The 10,310-nt window shown below is 34.0% G+C and overlaps 1 protein-coding gene across 1 annotated transcript in view; it reads right to left on the bottom strand.

The window, feature by feature from the left end:
* LOC107659347 (sodium-dependent neutral amino acid transporter B(0)AT1-like) overlaps nt 1-9,574 on the bottom strand; it is a 20,347-nt gene extending 10,773 nt beyond the window's left edge. Inside the window, exons 1-4 of the mRNA XM_016448263.1 lie at nt 9,345-9,574; nt 5,625-5,765; nt 4,722-4,859; nt 3,453-3,634 (exon numbers count right to left, since the gene is read on the bottom strand). Of these exons, the coding sequence (XP_016303749.1) occupies nt 3,453-3,634; nt 4,722-4,859; nt 5,625-5,765; nt 9,345-9,549 (666 nt within the window). The 5' untranslated portion in view covers nt 9,550-9,574. The remainder of the gene's footprint in view (nt 1-3,452; nt 3,635-4,721; nt 4,860-5,624; nt 5,766-9,344) is intronic.
* Between the last annotated feature and the right edge of the window lie 736 nt (nt 9,575-10,310).

Here is a 10,310-nt window from a genome sequence, read left to right as displayed (position 1 = left end):
ATTCACACACACACACACACACACACACACACACACACACACACACACACACACACACACACACACATATATATATTAGTGCTGTCAAACGATTAATCGTGATTAATCGCATACAAAATAAACATTTTGTTTGCATAATATATGTGTGTATTCTGTCTATATTTATTATGTTTCTTAACACCCGTTTTTATGTATACAATCAATAAACATCATACCCAAGTACTCTTCGAGTCCCCCATATATATCATTAAATTATTTAAAAAAACAATTCAAAGACTCAAAGATCAATTCAAAGAGATTTAAAATCGCCTGTGGCTCGCCATTTTGTTGAGATGTCTCATTAAGTCTTAGACCTAAATTTTATAGCTATTGAAAAGCTGACACAGACTCCTAGAGGAGGGAATTTAGAACGTAGACTTATGCAAAAGGAATGTAGGTGGATTTTTGATCTTAAAAGTCTACACCCTCTGGGTATGAATGAAGATTTGTCTGAATTGTTTTTTAAAATAATTTAATGATATATATGGGGGACTCGAAGAGTACTTGGGTATGATGTTTATTGATTGTATACATAAAAACGGGTGTTAAGAATTATTGTTGGAGACATGAGATTATTATTTGGTGTATATGTATATTTTGTTTATATATTTTGTTGATATAGTTGTATATGAATTTGGGATGACTTATGAATGTATTTACTGTATTTTGTTATAGATTTGAGATATATGTGTATTTGTTTAAAAGATCTTCGTGATACTAGGGGTATTACGGTAATACGTGTTTTAATGAGCGCAGGTGTTGCTTGGTAGCACATGGCACTGAGGAAGGGTTAATACCCGAAAACGTTCTGCACTTGCACTTTTGCACTTCTTTCTACATATTTTTGTGACCTCTGAACAATAAATGGTATAAGCTTTTTTCGCTGCATTTGTAGGAGTGCGGATCTCTTTCATCCTTGTATCTTTGTATATTTTGGATCTACGCACAATATGTTTTTGTCTACTGGATTTTTGGACGAGTGTTTGGCGCTACTGCCTTTTTTGTGGTTTATATTTATTATGTATACATAAATACACACACACACACACATACAGTATATATTTTGAAAATATTTACATTTTCAAATTACATTTACATTTACATGTCTATATTTAAAATGCAAATATCAAAATTAGATTAGACAGCAAGAAAGATTGAGAAATGCAGATAAGAAAAACTAACTAAAACGTACTGTTGTTTAGGAACCATTGTATAGTAAGAGTTTGGTAAATGTGCTTCAGTGTCATGAAAACAATGTCACAATGCAACAAATCTGAATGATTTTAAGAACAGACTTCACTTTCTTCATGCAAATGTAATTTCATATTTTCTTTTGATTTTGGGATGAAATGAGAGCTTGAAATTTCCTTTCCTGTTCTTACAGTTGCATCCTATAGTTTACCAGAAAAGTGTCTGTTATCAAGGATGCCATTACAGCCATTAATCACTGTGATATCTTTACAGCGGCCTGAATCTCACTGCCCTTTGTGCTCTTTATATAATAGTGTAAAAAATAAGCAGCGATTGTATCGGTTTCCTCCGATTATCAGTTTTATGAGTTTTATCTTGTCTTGGCCAAAACTAGCAGGCTGTTTTTAACCATAACGTCAGTCTGTGCGCTAGCTAATGCTTAATCAGAACAGCCACACCCAGATATCTGGCCTTGGGTTAACCTTGGGTTATCTTGTTCCGTGTGATGCACTGCTCATACGTTACTGAGGGTTAGTAATTAATTTGGGGTAGGCAGGTTTCGAGATTTCATATGGGGTTAATGTTCTTGTATATTTACGAGGTTATTAACGCAGCTGCACGTGGTCATGCTGTTACATCACTCCTCTAACAAATAACTGTCTTTTATGACAGATTTGATGTCACTGATTGACAGCTGAGGGTCTGCACCTGTTTTGGAGCAGTAAAAAAAAGAAGTGAGGAACGTCAAATTAACCCTAATTGGATTCAATATAGTTCCCTTAACATTAACACTTCTCACACATTACAAAAAGTAAACATGAGAACATACTATTTTAAAAGTAATTAACAAGATAGAATATAGATAGAATTTTAATAATAGAATTTTAAACATTTATTTTTCACAAAATTTGGATATTTTAAATTGTTTTATTTTAAAGTAACATTTTTGATTTTGAATTTTTTTAAATGTATTTTTTATGTTTTTATGTTTTATTTTATTTTTGTGCTTTCCTGAAGCTTAAACAGTAGACCATTGCACTAGCAATGGCAAGATCAAGTTCATTTTCCAGTGAAATTAACATGCATGAACTGATAAAACCACATTTCTTTGAAAAGAAGCGTCGGCCAAATGCAGAAATAAAGAGGGTAGTAGTTTAGTAGTAGTATAATTGTTTTAAAGGGGTCATATGATGCTATTTAAAGTTTTCCTTTCTCTTTGGAGTGTTACAAGCTGATTGTGCATAGATAAGATCACTGAAGTTGCAAAGACTAAAGTCTCAAAACCAAAGAGATATTCTTTATCAAAGTTAAGACTCTGCCACGCCCCCCTAAAACGGCTCGTTCTAACACGCCCCGACATATCTACATCACTATGTGGAAATATTAGCATAATGCCGCCCAAATGTTCACGGTCACGCGACTCTGTTCCCCTTTCGGGCTCTGTCTTTACATTTATTTTGAAAGATGAAGCTTTTATAGATTATGGTAAGGGGCGTTACATTTCCGACGAGTGCTTGCGGTGTTCGGCCAATCACAATGCACTGGGTCAGCTGGCCAATCAGAGCAGACTGCGCTTGTCGGAAGGAGGGACTTTGTAGAAAACGAAGCGTTTGAGAGAGGCGGGGCATAGAGGACCTACAATAATGTACAGTATTTGAAAAATAATGTGTTTTTTGAACATTAAAGCATGTCAACATATTCTGTTACACCAAATACACAAAATAATGATCTTTAAAAAAGCATCATATGACCCCTTTAAGATATTTTGGGTGTTTGCAACTGCCATTAAATTTGTGGGTCAAATTGACTCGTAATTGAAACAAACATAATTTAAATTTTGTACGCACTTCACCACAACATCTCAGAATTTTGAACTTTTGCAGGCATTTGAAGAAAAACAAAATTGGGTCAAATTGACCTGGAACATTATAAAACTCAGGATTATATCATTATAAACCTTTAATTTTATGCAAAACACAAAAAAGATATTGTGAGGAATGTTTTAACCATACATTGAAAGTCAATGTTAAACCCCACTGTCTTTCACTCTATGGATAAACAAACACAAGAGAAATATAGCTCTCTATATGCACTGCAGAGAGAAAGTCATGCAGGTTCGGAACGACTTGAAAGAGTAATGAATGATGATTTATGGGTGAACTGTCCCTTTAACTCAGAGGGACAGAGACATGAGCTCAAGTGTAAACGTGATGGAGATGTACCTTCCCGGTGGTCTCGATGCCCCTCAGACAGCAAACCCACAGCAGAGTCCAGGCGCAGAACAGACACAAAACAATCCACCACTGCAGACCTCCAGAGTCCTCGATCACAGGCGTGGTGTTCAGTGTCTTTCTGTACCAGAAATAATCCACCGGAGAACTGCGCTCACATTCAGACACAAACCCTGTTTACAGACAAACACGACCAACAGCGTAAGTACACCTGGATTTGTACATTCGTCGTCTTTATGCACTCCAGTTATTTAATCAGGACACAAGTAGCTTTATTGGCATCATAAAAGGCTTTACATTGACAAAGCATTGATAACATTTAAATTACAGACATTTACACACAATAAAATATAAAATAAATAACAGTAAGGAAAAGGTAAAAACACAATGATTTGTTTTATTTAGTGCTGTCAAACGATTAATCGCGATTAATCGCATCCAAAATAAAATATTTTGTTTACATAATATATGTGTGTGTACTGTGTATATTTATTATGTATATGTACATACACATGCATTTATATAAGAAAAATATGTAATATTTGTATATTAAAGGTATTTATATATAATATACATTATATAAATATATACATGTAAATATTTTCGAAATATGTACTGTATGAGTGTGTATTTGTGTATACATAATAAATATACACAGTACACACACACATATATGATGTAAACAAAAACTTTTATTTTGGATGCGATTAATCGCGATTAATTGTTTGACAGCACAAGTTTTATTACATACGCATGTTTACACTAATAGATTTTACACTAAGATTATGCAGCTTGCATAGACCTAACAAAAAGATAGTCTTACTCAGTAGTTTTGTCTTGTTTTCCATTACAAATAAAAACAAAACAAACAAAAAAAACTTAAATCAAGATATGTTTATTTGAAAAGTAAACGATTATTAAATATTAAGTATTAAAGTATTAAGTAAGTCTTGTTTTCTAAAAAATGTATCAAAATCTAGATCAAGATATATTTTCTTGTTTTAAGCGTAGACTTAAGATATTAAGATATGTCTTATTTAAAAAAAAAGTAATTGTGCTTCTAATGTAAAAGTGACTTGATTTAAGAATGTTTAGATGTTTGGAAAACAAGATAAAAATACTGAATAAGAAAGGCATTTTTTTTTGCCATTTTTTACTTTTAATTTAAATATGTTTGTTTGTTTTGTGTGTAGTCAGGTTACTAAAGAGCCACATGAAGTAACGTCACGATGAATTGACATGAATCCTGGTGGTCTGTACCTGTCCGGTTTTCATTGACGGGACACTGACTCCAGGGTAAAGGGTCCTGAAACGAGTTGAAGAAGTACCACATGACCCAAGCGATGATGGTGTTATAGTACATCCCCACCATGAAGGACACCAGCATGGAGGCGATGCCTGTGAGTGACAAGCACTTTCAGTCACATCATTCATCATAATCACCAGAGAGACTGAAGCTCATGCATACAGAGTTTTAATACTGTAGGTCTGGGATGTATTACTGTTTTGCTGGGATCAGGTTTCAAGTAAAAACCATTGGGTTTTTTTTTTTTCATGCAATGGTCAATTTTGAGATTTTTGTCTAGTTTGCTTCAATAACATGTCTTCTTCAGACTAGTGGAAAGAAAACATCCAATATACACACTTAAGTGTTTATTTTATTGCACTTTATCTATTCACGTATGTAGACTTCTATTACTTACAAATCTTCAAAAGTTTGTTTCTTCACTTCAGCAGCACTTACATACACCAAACTTAGCAGGTTTATACCTGTCTATATTGTGAAGATTTTTACTGAGAGGTTTGTTCATATTTAATTCACACCTATTTATAAATGTTATTCCTAAAAACAATTAAAAATGTAATTCCTAAGAAGTTTTTCTGATTTATGGAGTGATAAAATAGAGAAATCCAAAAGCCCCTCTGGAAAAACTCTAATATGCCAAAAACATCAAAAAAGAATTATACAGATTTTGTTCTGGTAATGTATGCAAAGTAGTACATATTTATTTAGATAATGCCTGAATTTTGAACATAGTATTTCAGAAAATGTTTAATACAAAATAAATGTACTATGATTAATCAACTTGGGCAAGTATTGTGAGATCTTTTAGTTAATATTTTTTACCCTATTTACCTTTAGTGTTTTGCCTTAATACCCACCTACGCCAACTAAATACGGGTTGATGGACCTCCAGACGCCGACGCTGCCCTTCCTCAGTCTCTGACCGATGGCAAACTCCAGATGAAGCAGCGGGACTCCCTCCAGAACCAGGAGAATCAGGAACGGGATCATAAACGCTCCTGAAAATGGGTGAGATCATTTATTTTCAGCAACACAAACTCTTGTTTATTAAATTTTACAGCACACGATTATAATTAAAACAGCATTTTAAATAGTTAACAGAAGTTTTAAAACACTGATGTCTCGAATGTTTCTCTTAAAGATCCTCTTGAGGAATAAAAATAGTAACAAATGAGCCAATAGTTGTCCTACAGTATGAATATAGATAGCAAAAATACTGTAACTGTGCAGCAGCATCTGTTTGCGTCTGTAGATTTCAATTACAATACATTTAAAAGTAATTTCCTCAAAATGACTTTATTTTCTCCTACACTTCAGCAGCTCTTACATACACCAAAACTTACAGTTTTATTCCCATCTATATTCTGAAGGTTTTTACTGTGGGGTTTGTTTATATTTCATTCACTGGTTTTATTATTGCACTTTATCTATTTGCGTCTATAGATTTCAATTTGAATAAATATCTTTAAAGGCCGTTTTTTTCAAAATAAGTTTTTTCTCCACTTCAGCAGCACTTACATACACCAAACTTTACAGTTTTATTCCTATCTATATTCTGAAGGTTTTTACTGTGGGGTTTGTTTATATATCATTCACTGGTCTCATTATTGTACTTAATCTATTTGCGTTTGTGGATTTCAGTTACAATAAATTACTTTAAAGAGTTTGTTTCTGCACTTAAGCAGCACTTATATACACCAAACTTTACAGTTTTATTCCTATCTATATTCTGAAGGTTTTTACTGTGGGCTTTGTTCATATTTCATTCACTGGTTTTATTATTGCTCTTTATCTATTTGTGTCTATATATTTCAATTACAGTATATATTTTTAAAGGCCATTTTCTCAAAATGAGTTTTTCCTCCACATCATCAGCACTTACATACACTAAAACTTACAGTTTTATTTCCATCTTCATTCTGAAGGTTTTTGCTGAGGGTTTTTTTCATACATCATTTGCCTGGTTTTATTATTGCACTTTATCTATTTGAATCTGTAGATTTCTATTACAATACATTTCCTTAAAGAGTTTGTTTCTCCACTTCAGTAGCACTTACATACACCACCCTCAGCAGTTTTATTCCTATTTATATTCTGAAGGTTTTTACTGAGGGGTTTGTTTATATATCATTCACATTGATTTATATAACATTTTATTTTAAATCATTTTACAACCGTTTTAAAACATTTTAAACCATTAAATTGTGACATCAAATAGAACCTAATTTAATTTTTCTGTCCATGGTGCTATATTACATTCATTATTGTGTAGATAATAATATACTGTACATTTAAGTGCTCTTAATCATTCAGAACTGTTTCCCGCAGTATTTTGCAGTGTCATAATGTAACAGCTGTTTTGGAAACAAAGTGATGTCAGCAAATATCAGCTTCTTTATCTGAGTGTTTGACTCTCTGCATGTGGCTCCTTATCAGCCCAAAGCTTCGAAAGTCCACATGATGATAGCCTGAGGGGAAGGTGAAGATGATAGGTGAGAGGGTGCTTTAGGAAAACGAGAGGTATACACCTGATGCACATTTACTCCAGTGAAGAAACTGCTCTGTCACTTCACGCAGGATCATTATGAAACTGTTCTTGTGGAATATTTGAATGCTCAGATGTTGCTCTTTCATAGCTCTTTGTTACTTTGTTTCATTGATGTGTCAGATAATTCTCCTAACAAATCCTCAGGAGAAATTAAAGTAGATATAAAATGAATGTGGAGCACCTCTCATTTGATGAGAAATGTTTGATATCATGTTAAAATCTGACTTTTAATCGCAGACTTTAGTTTCTATGCAAATCTGAGTATGGTTTGAGACATTGTTGAGATCTCTTCTGAAACGCCAGTCCTTATATTATGTTCCTCATCGATATGTGAGTTGTCGGAAATACTCGTTAACCTATGATGTTTTTCTGTAATGTTTTTAATGTTAATGTTTTCTTTGTTTTTGTTACTTTTTCTCATTTAGGGTCATGGAAATGCTTTAAAAATGTAGACACTGGAATATGAATTACGTTTATGCATTATGCAACTGAACCCATGATTTTGGCTCTTCTTGAGCTTCAGCAAAGCACTTGAAAAAAGTGCTTTTCTACACTTAAAAAAAAAAGTACCTAAAATGCTGTTCATAATATCAATAATTATTGAAAAAAATATTTGTTATATGCACTGTAAAAAAACATATTTTTCAAAGTTGGAGTGTGTTCAAGAAAATACTACAAAATTTACAATTTCACAATTACAGTTACTTGCTGTGTCTTTTTAATTATTTGTCAAATTTACTAGTAATTTCTAAGTGAAAATTAAATTCATGTTCTCATGTTTGGGAATTTTTTATGTTAAAGTTTTACTCCTTTTAAGTTATATTTATACTGCAGTGTGATTTTCTTTCTCTTTTTTTTTTTGAATTGTATTGAATGTCAAATTTACTAGTAATTTCTAAGTGAAAATTAAATTCATGTTCTCATGTTTGGGAATTTTTAATGTTAAAGTTTTACTCCTTTTAAGTTATATTTATACTGCAGTGTGATTTTCTTTCTCTTTTTTTGTTTGAATTGTATTGAATCCAATTAGGGTCAGTTTGACCCACACCATAAAAATCGTACATTTTCTGAATGGAAACTTCCATCCCATTTTAATAGCATAGTAAATCTCGGCTTCATTCACAGTGGACTGTTGCTCTGCTGATGTTGAATTAATGTTTAACTATAATCGTTTTAAGTGGCTGCTTTCAGCCCGTTATAAGACCATTTGTGGTTTTATGAGAGAGTTTATAGTGATCTTTCTGTGGCTGTATCACGTGTATGAAAATAACACAGAATTACAATCACTTTTGTCTTCAATCTTAAAACACAGTGGCATTAATTGGTTGTACAATTTGATTATTCTCAGAAACTGTTTTGGACAAATCACTTTTAATATATTTCCAAAATTTACATTCTCCAAAAAAAAAACAAAAAAAAAACTACAAAATATTGTAATGCACTGCTTCTAAATGAGCAAAATCATAAAACACTTTATTGACACTCATACATTTCTGAATGTCATTATATTAGATATACATCAAATCAAGTGTCATTCATAGTAAATAAAGATGCACAAACACACTTTATATTAGTGATAAACAGACATTTGCACTGATAAGAGATACTATGTGGGTTTGTTAGTGAATGATGTTGATAAATTTAAGATTAATGTATTTGAATTGCATAAAAAATAATCAACTTAATGTAATGCATATTTGTCAGTCATACATAAATGAAACAGGTCAGATTTATGTAATATGTGACCCTGGAGCAGAAAAGCAGTCTTAAGTCACTGGGGTATATTTGTAGCAATAGCCAACTTCCATCTCTTTCTTACCTTTTTGTAATCTGAAGAACCTTCTTTCGCAAACAAAGAAGCTTTTGTGAAACAGAAAGGTTCTTTATAGAACCATTTAGACAAAAACGGTTCTTCTATGGCATCGTGAAGTTTCTCTCTCTAATTTCCCTTCTTCGAATCTTTGTACCTGTTCCCCGTGTTATTCTTCAGTCATAGCGAGCGAGTAAGAGGTGTGTTTCTCAGCCTCACCTCCTCCGTGGCTCTGGCAGAGGTACGGGAACCTCCAGACGTTCCCCAGCCCCACGCAGAAGCCCACGCAGGTCAGCATGTACTGGGCTTTGTTGTCCCACTGCGGCCGCTCTCCAGCCTCCTCCAGCTCCAGCTTCTCCAGCTCGGCGTGAGACGGGATCCGCTCGTCCAGACCCGGGTTTGGGAGCTTCAGCTTCAGCTTCATGTCTGCTGCGTTGGGTTTGTCCACAGAGAGGGGTGAGAAGAGAAGAGATGGAGTGATGGCAGGAGATGTCAATAAATACTGACTCAGAAATAAATTACATTTTAACAGATATTCACATAGAAAACAGGTGTTTGAAATCATAATATTTCACTGTTTGTACTGGGTTTTTGACCAAATAAATGCAACTTTGAAGTTTCGTATATCAGCAACGCTTTGCAATCAGGGGCGGACTTACCCATTAGGCAAAGGTAGGCGACCGCCTTGGGCCCCCAAAAGCCAAGGCCCCCCTAAAATGCTTTTTATATGCGAGATGCGCGTTCAGAGCAGACGCACAAGTGGCTGCTGTGGTGTTTATTACCACGACAACCGTCTGTGCGTCCGCGTTGAACGTGTTTCTTAGCAAAAGTAGGGCGATGTAGAAAATGGGGACGGAATCCCGGAATCTATTCATAAAACGGAATTTACCGCGTAACGCGGAATGTGACGGAATGAACGGCGCAGACGCGCGTTTCATTTGCTAGTTTGCTATTTAAGCACACGCAACGCTCGCGGTTGTCGTCTGTAGTAGCTAAATAGTAATTTTGCCATTTAATATGCACATACACTAGTCCATATCGCGGTTTGATTGAAGTGTACTGAATTGCATTTGATTTATTCATTCAATATTTGACGAATTCCGTGACATTGCTCGTTACACAGTAAACTTATGTTGTGTAGCATTTTGAATGTACAAAAATTAAAGGGTTTGTTTAATTTTCATT

The sequence above is a fragment of the Sinocyclocheilus anshuiensis genome, unplaced genomic scaffold (assembly GCF_001515605.1).
Source record: "Sinocyclocheilus anshuiensis isolate Anshui unplaced genomic scaffold, SAMN03320099.WGS_v1.1 scaffold876, whole genome shotgun sequence".
Lineage (NCBI taxonomy): Eukaryota > Metazoa > Chordata > Actinopteri > Cypriniformes > Cyprinidae > Sinocyclocheilus > Sinocyclocheilus anshuiensis.
This window is presented reverse-complemented; position numbering and strand designations above follow the sequence as displayed.